The following is a 24,562-nucleotide window of genomic DNA, read 5'->3' as shown; positions in this document are numbered from 1 at the left end:
GCAGCAACTCTTGGATTTCTGTGCCAGTATGGGCTTAGTAATCACAAACTCCTTTTTTAAACATAAGAACATTCACCGGTATACTTGGGAAGGCAGGGGAACCAGATCTGTCATTGACTATATAATAACAGATCAGGAATTCAGGAAGGCTGTGAGGGACACACGTGTATTCAGGGGATTCTTTGATGACACTGATCATTATTTAATCTGCAGTGAAATTGGGATTGCGAGGCCGAAAGTGCAGGAGGTCAGGTCCATATGTAGGAGGATAAGAGTGGAGAAACTTCAGGATAAGGAAATCAGGCACAAGTACATAACAGCGATCTCAGAAAGGTACCAGTTAGTTGAATGTAGTCAATTACAGTCATTGGAAAAGGAATGGACAAGGTACAGGGACACAGTACTAGAAGTGGCTAAAGAATGTCTTGGAACAGTAGTGTGTAAAAGTAGGATGAAGCAAACAGCTTGGTGGAATGATACAGTCAAGTCAGCCTGTAAAAGGAAAAAGAAGGCGTATCAAAAATGGCTACATACCAGAACCCAGGTAGACAGAGAAAGTTATTTGAAGAAAGAAACAAAGCCAAACAGATAATTGCAGCATCCAAGAAGAAATCGTGGGAAGACTTTGGAAACAGGTTAGAGACTATGGGTCAAGCTGCTGGAAAACCATTCTGGAGTGTAATTAGCAGTCTTCGAAAGGGAGGTAAGAAGGTAATGACAAGTATTTTGGACAGGTCAGGAAAACTGCTGGTGAATCCTGTGGATGCCTTGGGCAGATGGAGGGAATATTTTGAAGAGTTGCTCAATGTAGGTGAAAATGCGATCAGTAATGTTTCAGATTTCGAGATAGAATGGGATAGGAATGATGATGGAAATAGGATCACATTTGAGGAAGTGGAAAAAATGGTCAATAGATTGCAGTGCAATAAAGCGGCTGGGGTGGATGAAATTAAGTCGGAACTCATCAAATACAGTGGAATGTCAGGTCTCAAATGGCTACACAGGATAATTGAAATGGCCTGGGAGTTGGGACAGGTTCCATCAGACTGGACAAAAGCAGTAATCACACCAATCTTTAAACATGGAAACAGAAAAGATTGTAACAACTACAGAGGTATCTCTTTAATCAGTGTTGTGGGTAAAATCTTCTCAGGTATTGTTGAAAGAAAAGTGCGAGTATTAGTTGAGGACCAATTGGATGAAAATCAGTGTGGGTTTAGGCCTCTTATAGAGGTTGTCAGGACCAGATCTTTAGCTTATGGCAAATAATGGAGAAGTGTTATGAGTGGAACAGGGAATTGTATCTATGCTTTATAGATCTAGAAAAGGCATATGACCGGGTTCGTAGGAGGAAGTTATTGTCTGTTCTACGTGATGATGATGGAATAGGAGGCAAACTTTTGCAAGCAATTAAAGGTCTTTACATGGATAGTCAGGCGGCAGTTAGAGTTGACGGTAAATTGAGTTCATGGTTCAGAGTAGTTTCAGGGGTAAGACGAGGCTGCAACCTGTCTCCACTGTTGTTCATATTATTTATGGATCATATGTTGAAAACAATAGACTGGCTGGGTGAGATTAAGATATGTGAACACAAAATAAGCAGTCTTGCATATGCGGATGACTTAGTTGTGATGGCAGATTCGATTGAAAGTTTGCAAAGTAATATTTCAGAGCTAGATCAGAAATGTAAGGACTATGAAGATTAGCATCTCCAAAACGAAAGTAATGTCAGTGGGAAAGAAATATAAACGGATTGAGTGCCAAATAGGAGGAACAAAGTTAGAACAGGTGGACGGTTTCAAGTACTTAGGATGCAAATTCTCACAGGATGGCAACATAGTGAAAGAACTGGAAGTGAGGTGTAGCAAAGCTAATGCAGTGAGCGCTCAGCTACGATCTACTCTCTTCTGCAAGAAGGAAGTCAGTACCAAGACAAAGTTATCTGTGCACCGTTCAATCTTTCGACCAACTTTGTTGTATGGGAGCGAAAGCTGGGTGGATTCAGGTTACCTTATCAACAAGGTTGAGGTTACGGATATGAAAGTAGCTAGGATGATTGCAGGTACTAGTAGATGGGAACAATGGCAGGAGGGTGTCCACAATGAGGAAATCAAAGAAAAACTGGGAATGAACTCTATAGATGTAGCAGTCAGGGCAAACAGGCTTAGATGGTGGGGTCATGTTACACGCATGGGAGAAGCAAGGTTACCCAAGAGACTCATGGATTCAGCAGTAGAGGGTAGGAGGAGTTGGGGCAGACTGAGGAGAAGGTACCTGGATTCTGTTAAGAATGATTTTGAAGTAATAGGTTTAACATCAGAAGAGGCACCAATGTTAGCACTGAATAGGGGATCATGGAGGAACTGTATAAGGGGGGCTATGCTCCAGACTGAACGCTGAAAGGCATAATCAGTCTTAAATGATGATGATGATGATGATGATGTTTAGATGTAAATCTCTCTCAACTAAGGGCATTGTCATGTGCTGAGGTATCATGGACATGGATATATCGCAATTGAAACAAGAATGGGTATCCCAGGGGATAACTGATGTGGAGCAATGGACACGGACAAATGGAGACACTGAAAAGACTGCCACTTTCATTATCACATTCAATTCTCTGACACTGCTTGAACATAATATGGCAGGATTCCTTCGGCTTAATGTTCAGCCTTACATACCAAACCCTATGCAGTTCTATAAGTGTCAGCGTTTTGGTTGTAAACAGTGAGTTGTGGAGTGCAGAAAAGCAGCTGACACTGGGACCGACTGCCCATCTCGAGCAATCTGTGAACTGCTCTGGGAACCACTGAGTCTGGAGCTGAGACTGCCCTGTTTGTGCTGAGAAACGCAAAATACAGGAAACAAGTGACCAAGCAGATCCCTATGCTGAAGCTAAAAAAGAGTATAAGGTAACAAACCCCCCCCCCCCCCCCCCTGTCTTTGCCATCTCATTTTCATCCATGGTGCAGAAACCTGTTCCCAAGTCAGACGGTGCAATGCAGACGATGTCTAGTTTGCCTGTATCCACCACAATCAGCTATACTTGCATGTGTACATGCCAAGGAAAAAAGATAAAGGACAAACTAGTTCAGGCAGCTGCAGTAGGAAAGACCAATAACAATTGAGCAGCGAACATCCAGAAGGCGCACATAAAGCAGAGTGCCTCTCAACACCCCCTTCTCCCTCATCCTTGATGGGACAGGGTGCAGGGAAAGGAACCCAAAGTTCAGGTGGCAAGCTTCCCAGGCATCGTCAGATGTCATTCTGGGACGTCTGACTGATGAGGATGAGGGGAATGTCATGGAGTTAGATGCCTTGGATCCAGGCAGCCCTTCCATTTACCCTCACTCTACAAGCCTTCCTGATGCAAAGATACGGGTAAAGTAAAATCACACCAATGACTTGTTTACAAGAAACACATTTTAAAGATGCAGACATCCCTGTGCTACGGGGCTATATGCTATACTGCAAAGATGACCTATTGTAGGGAAAGAACCAAGGGAGGGGTTGCAGTGTTTGTCACTAATGCGTACCATTCTTCTGCTGTCCCCCTGGATACTGACCTGCAAGCAGTAGCAGTTGAAATTTATGCACGTCGGAGGCATACAGTTTGCTCTTGGATGCAATAGGTTCTAAGGCTCCCCTCAGATCTTATGGAACAACTCCCTCGACCATTTCTCCTCCTGGGAGAGTTCAATACCCATCTTGTCCTGTAGGGCTTGACCTCTACTTGGTCTGAAGATGGGGTTTTGGAGAGCCTCCTGACATCTCAAGAGCTATGCATCGTACTCATTTCTGTGCTGCTACTGGATTATTCATGGCCATCAACCTATCTCTCTGCTCTCCAGTCCTTCGCAACTCTGTTCACTGGGAGGTCATTGACGACCTTTATTCCAGCGACCACTTCTCAATTTGCTTTCGCCTAATGTTGCTGGAACACAAGCCACCAACATGGATGATTGGCAGGTCTAACTGGACATTGTTCAGCCAGTTGGCTGTGTTTGAACACTGTGACAACATCCAGGAATGGGTGGACCACATCACTAGTGGGATCCATCATGGTGCTGACCTGTTCATACCATAGTATTTGAGTCCTCTTAGGTAGTGACTTGTACCCTACTTGACAGAAGAGTGCCATTCAGCCATCCAGGCCAGATGTGCAGCTCTTAGACGGTTTAAATGCTGCCCAACAGCAGACAACCTCACTGCTTTTCGTGTCAAGAGAGCCAAGGCTTGACGTATCATTAAGAAAAGCAAAAAGCACTTGTGGCAAACATTCCAGGACTCCATTAACTGTTCCACATGTTTTACAAAAGCATGGGAAGCCATCAGGAGGATTTCCAGTAAACACAGCCATTTACCAATAACAACAGTGCTGAAACAGGTGCATCTCCGAACGACGCCCAGAGGCATTGCTCAGACACTGGCCAGAATCTTACATGGAAGACAGGCAACGTCCCCAACTCACAGAGGGTGACAGTTTTATTTTACTTTATTTACACGTCACATTCCATAGGACCAAATTGAGGAGCAAATCTTCAAGGTCATGGAACGTGTCAGTACATGAAAGTACAACATAGAAGTAATAACGGATAAAAATAAAAATAAATTTTTAAGAACTCAAAAAAGTCAGTCAATAAGTTTAAGTAAATGCAATCAACAATGCAACAAAAATCAGCTTAATTTTTCAAGGAATTCCTTGACAGAATAGGAGGCGTGACCTATGAGGACTGTTCAATTTCGATTTGAAAGTGCATGGATTACTGCTAAGATTTTTGAATTCGAGTGGTATCTTATTGAAAATGGATGCAGCAGTATACTGCACACATTTCTGCACAAGAGTTAAGGAAGTCCAATCCAAATGCAGGTTTGATTTCTGCCAAGTATTAACTGAGTGAAAGCTGCTTGTTCTTCAGAATAAGCTAATATTGTTAACAAGAAATGACAGTATGGATTATATATGAGACGCCAGTGTCAAAATATCCAGACTCGTGAACAGGGTTCGACAAGAGGTTTGTAAACTTGCACCACTCACTGCCCGAACCACCGTTTTCTAAGCCAAAACTATCCTTTTAGAATGGGAAGAGTTACCCCAAAATATAATAGCACACGACATAAGCGAATGAAATTAAGTAAAGTAGACTAATTTTTGTGTCGAACACTCACTCACTTCAGATACCATTCGAATAGCAAAAATGGCAACATTAAGTCTTCGAACAAGATCCTGAACGTGGGCTTTCCATGACAGGTTACAATCTATCTGAAAACCTAGAAATTTGAACTGTTCAGTTTCACTAATCATATGCCCATTTTGTGAAATTAAAACGTCAGGTTTTGTTGAATTGTGTGTTAGAAACTGTAAAAACTGAGTCTTGCTGCGACTTAGTGTTAGTTTATTTTGTACAAGCCATAAACTTAGATCATGAACTGCACTATCTGAAACCGAGCCAATGTTGCACCCAACATCCTTTACTACCAAGCTAGTGTCATTAGCAAACAGAAACATTTTAGAGTTACCTGTAATACTAGAGGGCATATCATTTACACAAATAAGGAACAGGAGTGGCACCAACACTGATCCCTGGGGCACCCCCCCCCCCCCCCCCCCCCACTTGACTGTACTCCACTCAGACCCCACATCACAGCCATTCTCAACATTGCGAATAATGACATTTACTGCCTGTTGCTAAAGTAAGAGGTCAACCAATTGTGATCTACTCCCCGTTTTCCGTAATGGTCCAACTTGTGGAGCAATATTTTGTGATCAACACAATGAAATGACTTAGTTAAATCAAAAAATATGCCTAGCATTCGAAACCTTTTATTTAACCCATCCAGTTCCTCGCAGAGAAGAGAGAATATAGTGTTTTCGGTTGTTAAGACTTCTATAACCAAACTGCACATTTGATAGCAAATCCTGTGATATAAAATGATCTATTATCCTTATATACACAGCCTTTTCAATAACTTTACCAAACTCAGATGGCATTGAAATAGGTCTAAAATTGTCTACATTATCCTTTTCTCCCTTTTTATAAAGCGGCTTTACTACTGAGTACTTAAATCGCTCAGGGAACTCACTGTTCCTAAAGCAAAAATTACAAATATGGCTAAATACAGGGCTAACATGTGCAGCACAGTACTTTAATATTCTGATAGGCACTTCATCATATCCATGAGAGTCCCTAGTCTTCAGTGATTTAATTATTGATTCAATCTCCCTCTTGTCTGCATCACGGAAGTACTTCAGACATCAATCTTGGAAAGGCATTTGCCAAAAAGAAAGTTATATGATTCCCTGTAGAAACTAAATTTTTATTTAATTCACCAGCAATGCTCAGAAAATGATTGTTAAATACCGTACATATTTCTGATTTGTCAGTAACAGAAATATTTTTACTGCGAACTGACTTTATTTCGTCGACCTTGTGCTGCTGACCAGACACTTCTTTTACAACTGACCATATGGTTTTAATTCTGTCCTGTGAATTAATTATTCTATTTGCATACCACATTCTCTCTGCCTTCCTTATAACATTTTTAAGCACCTTACAATACTGTTTGTAATGGGCTACTGTAGCTTGATTGTGACTACTTCAGACATTTTATATGTGCACTGCAACGACATTACTGTCTTTACAGATGGATCTAAGCAAGGGGCCTCCATTGGTTGCTCCGTTGTTGTCATGAATTGTGTCCTCAAGATCGGACTGCCTCAGGAATTTACTATCTTCAACACAGTTATACGCAATCTTACAGTCACTGGAACAGATGAGGCATTCTTCCAGTGCTAAACTTCTTGTCTGTTCAGATTCTCTGAGTGCCATTTACTCTCTCAAACGTTTGTACCCAGCAGGTAAACTCATCCAGAATATCCAGGATGCCCTCCTCCAACTGTGATTGGGGAAGGTGGTGTCTTTCTGCTGGGTACCTTGGCAAATGGGAACTGATAGGAATGAAAGGGCAGATCGAGCAGTCAAGGAGGTGTGTTGTGATCTGGCTGGAAGTGACTGACAACAAGCTCCATGTAGTAAGCCAACAACTCGGCTGTGGTGTACTTCCTTCCAGCCACATTTATGGGACGAGGTCCTTCTTGCTCGTCCTCGCATAGACCAAAGCCCCATGACACAAGGATTCTTATGCTGGCGGAGGAACCCTCCAATGTGTGGTGCTTGTGGTGTGCGAGATCACTGTGCAGCACATTTTATTGGACTGAGTTTTATTTGTCAACCAGCAGACTGCAGTGGATTTGCTGACAGATCTGCCCTCTATATGAAGCAATGTTCCAATGGTGCGGTTAAAGTGTTAAAGTTTTGTGAATTGTCCAACATTTTTAAGATGATTTTAGGGAGATGTTTTTAATGTGTCAACAGGGTGAGTGGCTCACCCAATTTTTTTGTATGTGGTCAGCCAGTCACATTTCTCTGTCCTTTCTTTTAGCTCTTCTGTGTTTTGTTTTCTGTGTTTTAATTTTGTGTATAGCTACTTTCTCTCCTAATTGTTTTTAGAGCATTTGAGATAGTGACCGTATAGTCATTTCCAGTGCATGAGTGTACAATAATTTTAGTTTATCTCCACATTCATTTCTTTTCATAAGTGTAAGGGTTCTGATGACCTTGCCATTAGGTGCCCATAAAACTCATTCCCCTCCATAATCCACCACAACTTTCCAAGTATATTGTCCATAAATCACTAATTTACCGGAACCAAGATAACTCTGGGCCATAGCAAAATGATTTTAATCTCTGTTACATCAGCTGATAAGTTTGTATTAGTTGAGCAGAGTCAGTTCTTAAGCATTCTATGTTTATTTGCTTCAAATTTTTGAAAATTTTACATACGTAATATTGTTTTTTGTATTAAGTGTGCTACATTTGTTGTTTTTTTCTGTTGCAGAGGACTTAATGAATTGGTGGGTATCTTAGTTGGACACCTGTACTTCTTCCTCATGTTTAAATATCCCCAGGAAATGGGAGGTCCAAGCCTTTTAACAACACCATCAATTTTGTAAGTAGACATTAAAATTTAATACATGGAAAGGCTAAGATGTAAATTAGTGCTGAAATTGTATTATAAGTAGCAACTAAACATAATGAGAAACTTTTCTGTCATATCAACATACCACTTGATGTATTTGTGGTATGGCATTCAGCATTGTTGGTGTGCTGTGGTGGGGGCATAATTGTTAGTATTTTACGGTTTCAAAATTAAAACAGACAAACTTGGCTAAATGCTGTAATGTATTGTTGCAATTGCCATTTTTCTAATTGGGTGAAACACTAAAACTCAATTTACCACATGAAACTACATACCAATTAAGTCAGAAAGACAACCAGTACCCAAGATAGTGATGATGATTTGTGGGTGAGGATGCTTCACAAGATCATCAGTGGTGTTGCATGCTGATATACAGATGTGTGTAATGAAAATCTATTAAAAAATAATAGTAAATCTTAAAACAAAGTTTCTTTCATATACAATTGAAAATAACACCCTGTAATCTTACCCTCCTTCACATCACTTGTCACCCATTTCAAAATAAAATCTTTTAATAAGCTTAGAGAGGAGTAAGATTTACAAACAACTTTTTTACTTCTTTTCTCATTGTTGTCTCCAGTTCTTCACATCTAGGGGTTGATTTGTGAAGCTGAAATTTTTGATATTGTATGTTCCAAATGACATCATAACTACTGAAGAATTGCCTGTTTTTATCTTAATTTTTATATTTTCACATTTTTCTACCCCACACTGTCTTTACAATCTCCACTTTTAAATCGAAAATTACATTGTTATTGCCAAAACTAAAAACACGTCCAGTCACATCAGAGGCATGCCCACTACTACCTCATTCTGCAGTATTAACAATATTTCAAAGAGTTTACAAATTTTCTTGGCGAAAGAAGAATCTTCACTAAGTTATATCATTATTTTGCAAATGAATCTAGAAATAAATTTAATAAATATCATCAGATTGTGCTATTAATAATACAAATTTTAAGTGTGCCGAATATTTCCTCATTTCAGATGTTTCTAGAAAAAGAGTAATTTTGACTGTATATACAGAGTTAGTACACATCGATTGTAACATCGAAAATATATTGATTTGTTTTCATATATTTTAGCCTGAAATATATCACATTGTATAAAAAATCATATGAAATTCTCTTTGAAAAACAGCTGAGATAATATTAACCTGTTTAAAAGATAGAAAGTATTTCTGATGTTGATAGCTTCTGTTGAAGAAAAGGAATGTTAGAGGAGGGTGTCCCTTTACAACCGTCATAAGGTAATCATCAGAAAAGCCCTCAGTAAAAGTCAGACATAACCCAGCAGGATAACTAGATGAAATCAAGGATAAAATACCAGTTCATACATGGTTAAAAAGGGGACGGGTGACTGTGGCTAGGTGGCTACTTTGAAATAATTGGTGATCAATCTGTTCTGTGACAAATCAAAAACTGACACCCAATATTTTGGGAAGAATTGTGGACTAACACGCAATCTTGAAACACAAACCACACTCATCTAGTCAGATAAAATAGAGGGTAGGTCCTGTGGGAGATCCAGATCTACCTCCAGGTTGTCACATAAAACTAGGTAAAGTAAAATCTGTCGTGTTGACAGCCGTGTCCCACATTGTGACACAACAGCGGCTCCCGACATAAAAGAAAGCGATGGGTCTGTGCACAATGTCCCACTCTAAAACTTCTAGGGGCTACTACATCATCTCAGCACGGTCAGAAGGGTGTAAGCCATGGTCGCACTGAAGATTTTAGAGAACATAAGTTTAAAATTACTCTTCACTTACAGCAACTGAGCCTCCCGACGACATATGGTAGTCTGATCACAAATGAGACGAGTGCCTGCAGGGAGACTGAACAGTGAGCAGGAGGTGGCAGGGAGTAAGCCTGTTTAGCAGCTGTATCAGTGTGTTCAGTTTCCTAGTCCTGCCGTTGCAAGAGGACGAGAGGTTCCTGCACTCCTTGCACCATCTGATCTGCTGGGTGTGTGTGACCAATAGTAAGAAAGAGACTGTGGGAATCAGAGCAGATGTGGAATCTCATGCCACAATGGGTTCTCAACTGCTCCATTGTCCTCAGAATAGCATACAGTTCCAAGTAATATACTGAAAGCTGCTCTAGGAGCCCTATCTTGAGGACAACATTGGGAAACACGACAGTGCAACCAGTGTCCGTGTAAAAAGTAATAAAATCCAGGTGGAGATGTAAAATCTCATTAAATTTAACTTAAAATAATTTCTGGGGTACAATTCTTCCTGTAGCCTGTCAATTTGAATAGTAACCTAAAACTTTTGTAGCCAGGAGGCTCCCTTATTCCACCCTTGGCTTTGGATCTCAATGCCTCCCTTCCCCCTCTTCCCCTTTTCTGTAGTAACTCGAGGCTCTCCCTTGCACAGATCCCAAACAGCCTTGTTGCCTGGGGACGGTAACGGAACAGCCTTTCCAGTGGATGCTCTAAAGCAGAGAGGGGTGCTAGTGAGTTCGGGATGGACAAACTCCTGTATGCTGGGCTTACCAAATGGAGATATTAGGTTAGCAATTGGACTTGTGTGGTAATCCCCTATTGACAGTAATATCACCACGGTGAACCACATTCAGAATTTTTAGTATGAAGGCCTTGCTAATCTATAAACCTGGCGTCTATATTCACGATGGGGTCACACGAAGCCATTATAATATGGGAGCAGACATGCTCTTTTGGCTCCCCAAGACTTGTATCTGGTGAATTTAAGGATGTTAACCTTGCAACACCTCCATTCTTTTTATAATTATTAAAGATGTGGCAGCAGCATTAGCTTCTGATCAAAAATGAGGCCCAGGTATTTCACCTATTTTGCCTTAAAAGTGAGAACAGTACCCCCAGTTTTAAAACACACAAATTAAAAAGAAAGAGGGAGCAATTAAAATCAAGACAATTTTCTCCATAGAAGATTTAAAACCTATGGTGGTAGAGCATTCTTCCCACCACCTGATTATCAAGTGCAGTTACCTAGTAGCCATGCAAGGATGGAGGATGCACAGAAGATAAAATCGTCCACAAACAAGGAACCCTGTATGGGACGCTGTACTATGGATGTAATACTGTTGATAGCAGTGGCAAATTTTGTGATACTTAAAACACTCCCTTGACAGACACCATTCCCCTGCTTAGAACAGGTTAGACAGGTCATTTCCAGCCTTGTATCTAAGATATTGTCAGAGATGAAGACCCCCCCTCCGCCAGGGGCTCTCAACTGTTATGTATGTTTTTATCTGCCTCAGGGCCCCAGCATTTGCAGCACAACTTCCCTTTCTGTGTAGCAAGCCTATAATTCCAACATCCCTTTCCCTGACTTTCTATCGGATGATCTTTGTGATGCGGAACTCACTTGGATCTGGTACATGATTTAGTACCCTTGTTTCACTCTCTACACCTCATTAATCAATACATGGTCCCCGTTGTTGGGTTTGATCTGCCACCACTTTTCCAGAAGTGCAGATTGTGCAGAGAAAGTCACTCAATGTTGTGCATATTCCACCTTAGCCTACTTCCTTTCCAATAAGGTAGTACATCCAAAACCCTGCACAGTAGCCATCCCATTGTGGAGGGAGGGGGGGGGGGTGTTTGTCAAGTACCTGCATGGTGGTAGCTCTCTGACCCATGCAGGGTTGCATGTGCTAGAAACTCCCTATATATGCCAAAGAGTATGAGCTTATCATGACTGGGGCAAGGGGACTCTTGAGCAATGAGTTACTGGCCAGGCAGCTGTTGCTGCAGCTAGGTGTCTTCCTTGGGGAGAGCCCTCGTTCGGAGTGGGTGCCACTGTGGTGGATGACTTGCATATTAAGCAGATGAAGCTTTCTCCTGCTGGTTGTCATAAGGCCCCAGCAGTCCCTTCAGAAGGAAAGAACTCATTCAATGCAGAAAGATATGACCCCAAAATATTTCCTTCCCTGGCTGCACTGTGGTAGGAATGTAGAGTTATATGACAAGCAGAGAAATACTCCCTCCAGTACCTGGTATGTATAAAGTGTGATGGGGAGTCTTTCCTGGCCACAAAGCCTCTATTCTTTGTGGAGAACATAAAGGAAAAGTTTGGAGAAGCTCCAACAACATCCAAAATGAAGAGTGGGTCAGTTTTGATTAAAATGGCATCCCCTGCCCAGTCATGGATGTTAGTCACTTGTGACAAGCTGGATGACATTTCTATGATAGAAAGAAATCTTCTAAAAGGAGATTCCAGTGGCCCCAACACCACTATATCCTGCGTGTTCCACTTCTGTGGCCAAGGCGGAGATCCCAGTGACTCCTGAGGCCCGAGATTGCTCTAAACAACATCTCAAAACCAACATGTGTTGATACTATAACCTCTCAACCAGTGGCAGCAGGTGACCATGGAGCATAACCTACGTCCTTCGTCCCTTCGCGCCTTCACAGTGTACCAACAGCAAGAGGTTTTTTCCACCACCTGACTGAACTATGACATCTCTAAGCTCCAGCCCTGCTTTCTGCATAGCCCTTCATGTAACTCGTTTTCAGCAATGCGGAGCCCTGCCCTTCATGACTACCAGGGATATTTTAAGAATCGCACTGACTATGATTCGGTGTCAGGTAGAGTTTGCACATATGTTCTGGACTCTGTATGTAACGAACTTGTGCCTCTCGATACAGTTTTGGAGACTGTGGTTGTTTGGGTAAGGGCGTTTCAGAATTTTACCACCTGTAACGTTCATCTCCCTCCTGATGAAGTCTCAGATCTTATTGTCTCCATTGGTTTCTCAGCTTGCCCACCTTTCCTAATCTTGGGTAACTTCATTGCCTATAACCCTTTGCAGGGTGGAACCACTGTCACTGGCCACATTAAAGGTATCAAAAACTTACATTTGTCTTTTGAATGCTGGTGATCCCACACACTTCAGTGTGGCACACGGAACTTACTCAGCCAATGATCTTTCTAATCTTCCTGTCCCTCCCTCAATGTCACTCCCCTGGGCGCCCACCCAGATGGGCTCTCGACCGTGCCGACTAGGGTGCTTTCACTTCCATTGTCATCCTTAGCACTCACAAAATGGGGATATTGGCATGGCTGTCCAGAGTACAACAGCAGCCATTCTACTGATGACCAACTTAATGGTCCCCTATTCTTGAGGATTGCACAATTGGAAGGTAATGTGTCGGAAGAACCTCGGAAATCGCTGAAGCTGTTAGAGGTAGCAGGTGTGTTCTTCAGTGCCATAAGTGGCACCTATTGATGGAGTACCTTATGTATTAAACCAGCTCCACGCCTGGGTCCACCATTTAGTAAAACGGTGGAAGCAAGAACGTTAGGAATGCTTTGTTTTGAATGATGTCCACACTTTATTTCTGTCTTCTTTGACCTGCAGAAGGCTACCTTACGTGAATGGAATTTCCGGGGCCTGTTTCCGATTTTTGTCCAGAACTTCTTCCACCGTACTTTCCGTGTTGAAGTTGGTGCTTCCCACAATACCCCTCATATCCAAGAGAATGGGGTCTCACAGGGCTCTGTATTGAGTGCCCTCTCATTCTAGTGGCCATCAGTGGTCTAGCAGCAGCTGTTGGGCCCTCAGTATCACCCTCCTTGTATGCTGCTTTTACTGTTGCTGGTCTACTGTGGGTGTTGCTGATTGGTGATTGCACAACACCATTCAAAAGGTGCAGTCAAGAGCTCTCACCCACAGCTTTCAGTTTTCAGCCACCAAGGCATGTCGTGCGTGTCATTTGTCGTATATTTCATCCACAACCAGAACTGTACGTAGATGACCAGTTATAAAGTGTGGTGGGAACTTATCACTTTTTGGGACTTTTGATGCACGGTTGATGTGGCTACCCCATTTTTACAACTTAAGCAAATGTGTTGCCTACACCTTTAACACTTTGCTGCATCCATAGCACACCTGGGGTGCAGAGTGCTCTACCCTCCTGCTACTTTAAAAAGTGCTGATCTTGTCCTATCTTGATTACGGAACCTGGCATGTGGTTGGGCATCATCTTCAGCATTGTCGTCACTGGACCCGAAACACTATTGTGGGGCCCAGCTTGCAACAGGAGCTTTTCAAATTAATCGTGTGAACAGCCTACTTGTGGAGGCTGTGGTCTCTCCATTGCGGATCAGACACCAACTACAACTTCTCAGTTACGCTGTAGAGACTTGCACCTCCCGTAAGCATCCAAACTACCAGTGTTTCTGCTCTGAACTAAACGTCCTCCACTGTTGCCTTTTGTCAGGTAGCAATTGCTTACACCCCCCATGGCATGTAGCCTGACCTCAGATCTCTATCGATTTATTGTTTGAATTGAATGATTCAGTTGACCCCGTGGATTTTTTGCTGCCTGCTCCTGGCTGTCATTGGTGCGTTTCCGGGTTTGAAGTGGTATACACGGACAGGTCAGTGGTTGATGGACAAACTGGTTTTGCATATACACGTGCAAGGTACTGTGAACTATACTTCCTGCACTGTCTTCACTGATGAATTGGTGGCCATCAGATGAGCCCATAGCCATGCTTGTTCTTGCACTTGCAACATGCTTCTACTCTGCAGCAACTCCGTGAGCAGACTACAGACCAGTGCTACCCTCATCACCCGTTACTCGTAACTATCCAGGATCTTCTTTGTGACCTCCGTGAAGTTGGACAGCCAGTCATCTTTGTGTGGACCCGTGGTCATGTCAAGATATCTGGGAGAGAACATGCTGACTGGTTAACAAAGTTCGATACCCGGATGCCAATTTTGGAAATAGAACTGGACCTTCTTTCGATTCTGTGCCATCAGTTAAGAGGTCTGGAACTCTCAATGGTCCACCCTAAACTCCCCAAACAAACTGAAGGTGATAAAGAAGACCATTAGTTGCAAAGTCTAGCAGAAAGAAGGTTGTGCTGTTAGGTAGTTCCCACGGTAGAGGTGTGGGCCAGCAGTTGCAGGAAGATTTGGGGAGTGAGTACCAGGCCACCAGCATTGTGAAGCCTAGTGCAGGGTTGGCTCAGGTGACTGAAAGCATAGGGGAGTTATGTAAGAATTTTGAGGAGGAGGAGGATCAGGTAGTGATAGTGGGTGGAGCAGGGAACAGTCCCGATAGGGACGGGGAATATGATGTAGGTGGTGACTTGGTTAAGATAGCTACTCAAACTGGTGGCACTAATGTGCATTTGGCGCAACTGTTTCAGTGTCATGATCGGCCTCACCTTATTGCGGCTGTTAGGTGCATTAACGTGGGGCTGGGGAGGGCACTGATGGCAGAGGGCATGGGTCACATCTCAGTGGTTCCAGTTGGGTCTATCAGTAGATCGGGTTTCACTAGACATGGCCTGCACCTCAACAGGTATGGGAAGAGGAGGCTTATAGGTGACAGTGTTGTGGTTGTGGTGGTGGTGGTGGTGGTGGTGGTGGTGGTGGTGTCGTGGAAAAATTCCTGTAGTAGTTTGTGTTACAGCTGCACATTTTTTTAGATTGAAGTCAGCGGATAGGTATACCTGCTTAAAGGAAGTCCCTCTAACTAAGGGTTCACCTTCAGAGGATGTAATGTTTCCAAGTAGAGAAGGGATTAGCATATTTCATCAAAATGAGTTATTAGAGATAAAATTAGTGAACTGCTTATGGATGTCAACTCTGAAATTATTGGTATATCAGAGCACCACTTAAATAATTTGACAACTAGGTGGCTTCCTTTACCAGGCTACACATTTGCTGACTGTTTCTCGAGGAGTTCCTTGCGGGTTGGGAGAGTGCCTCTGACGTATCACGACACTGCACTGAACAGATATTTGAATGTTGTGCAGCGTTAGTTGAATTCAATGAAACTAAACTTCTAATTGTTATTGTTTGTAGGTTAGGGTAACTCCGACTTCAGAGCATTTCTGCTCAATCTAGAGAGGCTTCTTGATTCACTTTGTAGGAAGCGCCAAAACTAGTTATATGTGGCGACTTCAATATTAATTTGTATATGATTGTGCAAAAGAAAGGATGTTGGTAGATCTCCTAAATTCATATGATCTGATGCAAACTGTTTTTTCCAACTAGGATGCAAGGGAACAGTAGCACAGCCATAGACAATATTTTTATTCATTCTTCGTTATTGGATGGGCATACTGTTAGTAAAAGGGTGAATGGCCTTTCAGACCATGATGCACAAATTTTAACACTGAAAGGCTTTTGTACTCGAACCAATGTCATATTTAATTACAAACTGTGTAGGAAAGTTAATCCAACAGCAATAGAGAATTTTTTAAAACTTGTCAAGGAACAAGAGTGGCAGGATGTTTATAGTGCCGCTAACATAGATGATAAATACAATGCTTTCCTTAACACATCTCTCATGCTCTTTGAGAGTTGCTTTCCATTAGAACATTCTAAACGGGGTACTAGCAGTAATGGGCTGCCCAGGTGGCTGACTAGTGGGACAAGGATATCATGTAGAACAAAGCGGGAATTATATCAAAATGTTAGAAGTAGTCACAATCAAGCTGCAGTAGCCCATTACAAACAGTATTGTAAGGTGCTTAAAAATGTTGTTAGGAAGGCAGAGAGTATATGGTATGCAAATAGAATAGCTAATTCACAGGATAAAATTAAAACCATATGGCCAGTTGTGAAGGAAGTGTCTGGTCAGCAGCACAAGGTCGATGATATAAAGTCAGTTTGCAATAAAAATATTTCTGTTACTGATAAATCAGATATATGTATGGTATTTAACAATCATTTTCTGAGCATTGCTGGTGAATTAAATAAAAATTTAGTTTCTACAGGGAATCATATAACTTTCTTTTTGGCAAATGCCTTTCCAAAATTGATGTCTGATATGCTTCTGTGACACAGACAAGAGGGAGATTGAATCAATAATTAAATCACTGAAGACTAAAGACTCTCATGGATATGATGGAGTGCCTAGCAGAATATTAAAGTACTGTGCTTCACGTTAGCCCTGTATTTAGCCATATTTGTAATTTTTCCTTTAGGAACGGTCAGTTTCCTGAGTAGTAAAGCCGCTTTATAAAAAGGGAGGAAGGGATAATGTGATAATTTTAGACCTATTTCTATGCCACCAGTGTTTGCAAAAGTTATTGAAAAGGCTGTGTATGTAAGGATAATTGATCATTTTTATATCATTTTCTATCAAATGTACAGTTCGGCGTCAGAAGTTGTTTAACAACTGAAAATGCTGTATTCTCTTTTCTCTGTTAGGTGCTGTATGGGCTAAACAAAAAGTTTCGAACGCTTGGTGTATTTTTTGATTTAACTAAGACGTTTGATTGTGTTGATCACAATATATTGTTCCACAAGTTGGACCATTGCCGAATATGGACAGTAGCTCACAATTGCTTTTTGCAACAGGCAGCAAAAATCATTATTCACAATGTTGATAACAGCTGTGAAGTGGGATCTGAGTGGGGTACTGTCAAGTTGGGGGTGCCCCAGGGATCAGTGTTGGGGCCACTCCTGTTCCTTATTTATATAAATTATACGCCCTCTAGTATTATGGGTAACTCTAAAATATTTCTGTTTGCTGATGACACTAGCTTGGTAGTAAAGGATGTTGTGTGCAACATTGGCTCGGTTTCAAATAGTGTAGTACATGACCTCAGTTAATGGCTTGTAGAAAATAAACTAATGTTAAATCACAGCAAGACTCAGTTTTTACAGTTTCTAACACACAATTCAACAAAACCTGACGTTTTAATTTCACAGAACGGGCATATGATTAGTGAAACTGAACAGTTCAAATTTCTAGGCGTTCAGATAGATAGTAACCTGTCGTGGAAAGCCTATGTTCAGAATATTGTTCAAAGACTTAATACTGCCATTTTTACTATTCAAACGGTATCAGAAGTGAGTGATACTTTGACATGAAAATTAGTCTACTTTGCTTATTTTCATTCCCTTATGTCGTGTGGTATTATATTTTGGGGTAACTTTTCCCAATCTGCAAGGATATTTTTGGCTCAGAAATGGGCGGTTCGGGCAATAAATGGTATCAGTTCACAAATCTCTTGATCTCTTGTCGACCTCTGTTCACGAGTCTGGGTATTTTGACATTGGCCTCTCAATACGTATATTCCTTATTGTCATTTCTTGTTACCAATATTAGTTTATTTCCAAGAATAAGCAGCTTTCACTTGGTTAATACTCGTCAGAAATCAAACCTGCATTTGGATCGGACTTCCTTAACTCTAGTGCAAAAAAGTGTGCAGTATACTGTTGCATCCATTTTCAATAAGCTGCCACTCGAATTCAAAAATCTTAGCAGCAATCCAAGTGCTTTCAAATTGAAACTGAAGAGTTTCCTCATGGGTCACTCACTCCTTCTATTCTGTTGAGGAGTTCCTTGAAAAATTAAGCTGATTCTTATTGTATTGCTGATAGTGTTTACTTGAGCTTATGGACTGACTCTTTTCAGGTTCATGAACATTTATTTTTATCTGTTATTACTTTTATTTTGTAATTTCATGTCCTGATACATTCCATGACCTTGGAGTGTGGCTCCTCAATTTGGTCCTACGGAACTTGACATGTAAATAAGTAAAAAAAAGACCACATGGTTATCTACCCTTCACACTTTTCACAGAGAATCCACCGTCTTTCGTTGGCTATGCATAGGGAACATGTGACTGACCCATGGCCACATTCTCTGATGTGAGGATCCACCTATGTGGTGCCTGCTTGATAGTGGCCTATATGCCACTACACTGCCCAAATTTGGATGCTTTGCGGTGATATGTTAACCTTCCTGATATGCTTCTTCTGGTGCTAGTGGACAATGCCAAAGCAGCTGACCAGTTTTTGTTTTTTTCCATTATCCCCCCCCGCCCCGAAGGTGGTTTCTGCTTGTCTTTGTAAGGTTGGGGCGTTTGACCTCATTGACTGCGTGGGGGTTGGAGGGGCACCTCTCACTTACTCTGGATGAGGAGACCCAAGGTGGTCCTTTTTTAATGATCTGGCCTGGCTCCTACCCTTTCCTCCTTTTTATTTTCTTTAATCTTCTATATGTGCTGTTTTTAATGTGTTGTCTTTCCTAAAATTATCATCTTGTGTGCGCTGCTCATTTTCTTGGGCGAGGTAGTGCTGGTCAGATGCAGAGGTTGCATCTCTTATCGCATATCGTGTTCTCGTGTCTTCCAACTGCATGCTGAACATAGCAACTCACCCACCATAGTCCCTCTCACTCCTCTCCTAATTCTACTTGCTGTTATGTCTGTGCTATTGTATCTTGGTTACAAGGATTATTCCTGGTTCAATACATATAGAATGGAGAGACTGATGATCTCACAGAGTGGTCCCTTGAACTCAAAACTGTGATGAGGGGCTGTGTGAAAGTGGGTAGACATCCATGGAGCCCCCACTGATAGAACAAAGGGAAAAAATAAGCCTCCACGTAGTACCATAGACCTTTTCCATATTGATGAAGACATCAATAAGGTGTTTGCTTACAGAGGAAAGCTTGTTGAATTACTGCTTCAAGCAGGGTCAGGTTATTGAGTATGGAGCGGTAGCTCCTGAATCCACACTGGGAGCAACTTACTAGAAGCCTGGTTTCTAGGACCTTCTAGGTGCTGGTACACTATACAGTCCAGTATCTTTGCTACATAGCTTGTGAGACTAATGTTATAACTACCAGAGTTACTCCAATCCTTCCCTAGTTTTAAATTCAGAATTAAAATGGATTCTTCCCACGGGTTGGTAAAGTCTCATGTCATCCAAATTTCATTAAACAGCTGAAGAACGACCCCCTTCGACTGTGGGTTCAACTCTTTCAACATGCCGTATGTTACCAGGTCACGATCAGGCATAGTATCGTGAGCTACTGACAGTGCAGAATCCAACTATCACAGAGTGAAAGGCTAATTGTATTCTTCAATATTGGTGGAATGGAAATCAAAACCAACCTACCCCAGAGTCTCCTGATAATATAGAACAAGGACCCAAAGTTGAGGACCACGTAAGAAGAAAATAAATTCCTAAAGAAGAAAGAAGTTTGTGTTCAGGTATGATGAGAGTCATAATAATTTCGTAAAAGCAATTGTATTATTTACAGTTAATGAATGTACGGCTGCAGCGTGGTCGATCCTAGTATTGTATATGCACTAATTCCACAAGTCTAGAGCATAATATGGGAACAGTATTCTTGACCAGTTTTAGTAAAAAAAAATTTCTGGTATATAGCCTAACAAGTTGGAAAGCCGGCCAGAACATCTGGACCTAGATGACAGCCACTAGATAGCGTTCCTAATATTTGCGTCAGTGCTAGACACGGATCATACCCCATGCGCCAGCCTGTCAGCACCTATGGCCACACTGTAAAGTTGGCAGAGTAAGGGTCCAGACCTCGATCGTGTTTTGACTGTGCTTACATATCATTACTTGTACACATCGTTGCTTGCTTTTACATATTACTACATCTCTGGCTATCAATTTGGTTAGCTCTCCAGACTTGTCATTCCATTGCGTTATATTGTCGGTCAACCATCGTTGTTGTGGTCGTCTTTGGTTGTTTTCGGCGAGTCACCAACAACACCCTCAGCCAGTTGGCCAGCGTCTCTCAGTTGTCAGATTCCATTTACTGTAATTTTTTGTCAGGTTATTTTTTTCAAGCACCATATTACCTTTCTTTTTGCATAATTTTATTTCCTTAGAGTTATGATGAAATGGTAATATCTTTTTCAATTAAATTATTTTTGTTGACATCACATTGATTTACATTTTTGAAAAAATGAAACAGTTACTTAAACCTATTAAATTTAATCAGTTGAAGAAAAAATAAAACTCCAATTATACATTTGAAAATGTTTCAAAAGAAAGCCATGTCATAACTTCAGAGTTATCTTCAGAGGCATTATGATACTGTTCCACCAACACTTCACTGTAATGTTAAGATAATTGCCAGAAGTCTTTAAGTTGAATGTGGAAGGCAAATTCACTTAAACACGGCAGGTATTGACATTGTCCACGTTCCCTGTTTGTGCAAGGTGGTTTCTTTCCCAGTAAATCTGAAGGGACTTGTTTCCTTTCAGAATATCTACATTTATGAGACCTGTCATTCCAGCTATACATATAACACTTTGTCATGTCGTCATTGATTATTGTCATCTTAGGGATGAAATAAGAACCTAGGGCTGTAACATAAACTTGCTTGAATCTGTAGATGTGAGAGTTGTCAGCAGAGTTTGTTGAAGGTGTAGCACACAGCATTTCATCATTTCCTTCACATGTGGCTGAAGTTTTTCAGAGGCTGGGTGATTTAATGCACAAAAATCCCATTTCCCACACTACTGAAGCCACATTCAGACTCTCAACATGAAATAGAACTAAGTTTTATTCACCAGCATCAGATATCACGACACCTTTGCCTAACAAATTGTATAAAAAACTTACATGTTTTGGAGAGTTCTTCAGGTGCTTGAATTAAACAGCATGTTTTCTGTTGCTTACAAGTGTATACACATGAACAACATCGATGACAGGACTTAAGCTGCACAGACACGTAAATTAACATGGTGCCTGCTCAGCTTGATTCTATCACCCAGTCGCAGCATAGGATGCATGCTGTCATGCAAATGTGTTTCTGGTGACTGCCTGATCTGAAGTGCAGCTTGAGCTTGAAAGGTGACAATGTGATTGAGAGTTGTCAAAGCCAATGGATGTGGTTCCATAAGGAGCTATCTTACTATTTTTGCAGTTTGATTTTGGCTGATAAAAGCAAACTGAGCACGTGCTGTTAAGTGTTTGCAAATGTAAAGTGGTTTTGAAATACGTAATTTAACTGATGCACTTCATTCAAATTATCTCCAAAAATGTCATCCATGGTTTAGTTTGTTGTAGAAATGTGGCTGTAAAAGTAACTAAGTTACTCTGGAATAGTTAGCTGTAAATAGAGATTTTCGTCTGATATTCCAAAGCTTTTTCCATGTGAAGTGATTGGTCGTTTTACATGTGAACCTCAACTTGGAGAAAAAAGTAGAAATTCAATTGTTATCAATATCAGTAAACTCGTGCCTTCAGACTGACCATATCTTTTACACAAGAATATTATTATTTGTGTTTTCATGTCCTGTATGTACATCATGTAGTAGAAAAAAATGGTGTTTTTAAGTTCACAAATTTGAAACTTTGGAGGGAAAGATTTTTTTAGGGGATAATGGAGGGGCAGAGATTTAGCAACCAGATTTTAAATTTACTGCAGATTTTAAATTTACTGCCTACAGGAAGATTAAGAGGCCTATGGAGAAAAGAGAAGCAGCTGTATGAATATCAAGAGCTTAGATAGAAAAAAGTTTAAAGCAAAGACGGGAAAGCTGAGAGGTGGAAGGAGCATATAAAGGGTCTGCACAAAGGTGATGAGTTGAACACAATATTACAGAAAGGGAAGTGGATGTAAATGAAGCTGAGATGGGAGATACGATACTGAGAGAATAATTTGACACATCTCTGAAGGATCTAAGCTGAAACAAGGTGTTGGGGGTTGATGATATTCAGAATTACTGACAGCTTTGGGAGAGCCAGCCATGGCAAAACTCTTCTGTCTTGTGTGTAAGATGTGTGAGACAGGTAAAATACCCCCAGATTTAAAGAAGAATGTAGTAATTCCAATTCTAAAGAAAGCAGATGCTGACAGGTATGAAAATTACTGAACTGTCAGTTTACTAAGTTATGATTGCAAAATACTAACGTGAATTCTTTACAGAAGAATGGTAAAGCTGGTAGAAGCTGACCTTGGGGAAGATTAGGTTGGATTCTGCAGAAATTTAGGAACACACAAGGCAGTACTGGTCCTACATCTTATCTTAGAAGGTAGCTTACAGAAAGACAAAGCTACATCTGTAGCGTTTGAGAAAGCTTTTGACAGTGTTAACTGGACTATTCTCTTTGAAATTCTGAAGGTACCAGGGGTGAAATACAGGGAGCCTTTCCCCAATGTTATTCAAGTTATTCAATTTGTAAATTGAACAAGCAGTAAAGGAAACCAAAGAAAAATTTGGCGTAGGAATTAAAGTTCAGGGAGAAGAAATAAAAATGTTGAGGTTTGCCAGTGACATTGTAATTATGTTGGACGTCAAAGTATTTGGAAGATCAGTTGAACAGAATGGACAGTGTCCTGAAAGGAGGATATAAGATGAACATAAACAAAAGCAAAACAAGGATAATGGAATGTAGTCAAATGAAATCGGGCGATGCCGAGGGAATTAGATTAGGAAATGAGACACTTAAAGCAGTAGATAAGTTTTGCTATTTGTGTAGGAAAATAACTGATACTGTTTCATTAGAGTACTTGATAGATTTTATATATAAGACCTTGGTACAAACTACCCAAAGATGACATGCTCTCACAATATAAGAACAAATATTTAAAAGTTATTTTAAAGAAACTACATACTGTCATATTTACACCAATGATGAATGATAATTAAATATAATTGAGAACAAAAGCACATGCAGGTTAACTAACAAATTTCTGTAAAATAATTATAATCTTCGTAGTTGTAAGTATATCAAAACATGGGCCTTACATATAAGAACTTCGCAACAACTCCTCGAAAGTAACCTTCTCACAAATTAGCGTATAACATCACAGATTTATTTTACGCTACTGACCATTAAAATTGCTACACCACTAAAATGACGGGCTACAGATGTGAAATTTAGCCGACAGGAAGAAGATGCTGTGATATGCAAATGATTAGCTTTTCAGAGCATTCACACAAGGTTGGCGCCGGTGGCGACATCTACAATGTGCTGACACGAGGAAAGTTTCCAACCGATTTCTCATACACAAACAGCAGTTGACCGGCGTTGCCTGGTGAAATGTTGTTGTGACGCCTCATGCAAGGAGGATAAATGCGTACCATCACGTTTCCGACTTTGATAAAGGTCGGATTGCAGCCTATCGCGATTGCGGTTCGTCGTATTGCGACATTGGTGCTTGCGTTGGTTGAGATCCAATGACTGTTAGCAGATTATGGAATCGGTGGGTTCAGGAGGGTAATACGGATCACCGTGCTGGATGCCAATGGCCTTGTATCACTAGCAGTCGAGATGACAGGCATCTTGTCAGCATGGATGTAATGGATCGTGCAGCCACGTCTCGATCCCTGAGTCAACAGATGGGGACGTTTGCAAGACAGCAACCATCTGCACGAACAGTTCGACGACGTTTGCAGCAGCATGGACTGTCAGCTCAGAGACCGGGGCTGCAGTTACCCTTGACGCTGCATCACAGACAGGAGCGCCAGCGATGGTGTACTCGACGATGAACCTGGGTGCGCGAATGGCAAAACGTAATTTTTCGGATGAATCTAGGTTCTGTTTAAGGCATCATGATGGTCGCATCCATGTTTGGCGACATTGCGGTGAACGCACATTGGAAGCGTGTATTTGTCATCGCCATACTGGCGTATCACCTGGCATGATGGTATGGGGTGCCACTGGTTACACGTCTCGGTCATCTCTTGTTCGCATTGACGGCACTTTTGAACAGTGGATGTTACATTTGAGATGTGTTACGACCCGTGGCTCTACCCTTCATTCGATCCCTGCAAAACCCTACATTTCAG

General features: G+C 41.3%; 1 protein-coding gene across 2 annotated transcripts in view; it reads left to right on the top strand.

Moving 5' to 3' along the window:
- The window catches only part of LOC124802802 (derlin-1), a 135,518-nt gene that overhangs the window by 105,598 nt on the left and 5,358 nt on the right, over positions 1–24,562 (top strand). For both annotated transcript variants that reach the window (XM_047263805.1, XM_047263806.1), the window contains exon 6: positions 7,900–8,010. In XM_047263805.1, the coding sequence (XP_047119761.1) occupies positions 7,900–8,010 (111 nt within the window). The remainder of the gene's footprint in view (positions 1–7,899; positions 8,011–24,562) is intronic.

This window comes from Schistocerca piceifrons, chromosome 6, assembly GCF_021461385.2.
Source record: "Schistocerca piceifrons isolate TAMUIC-IGC-003096 chromosome 6, iqSchPice1.1, whole genome shotgun sequence".
Taxonomy (NCBI): Eukaryota; Metazoa; Arthropoda; class Insecta; order Orthoptera; family Acrididae; genus Schistocerca; species Schistocerca piceifrons.
The sequence above is the reverse complement of the archived record's forward strand: the minus strand, read 5'-3'. Positions and strand labels throughout refer to the sequence as shown.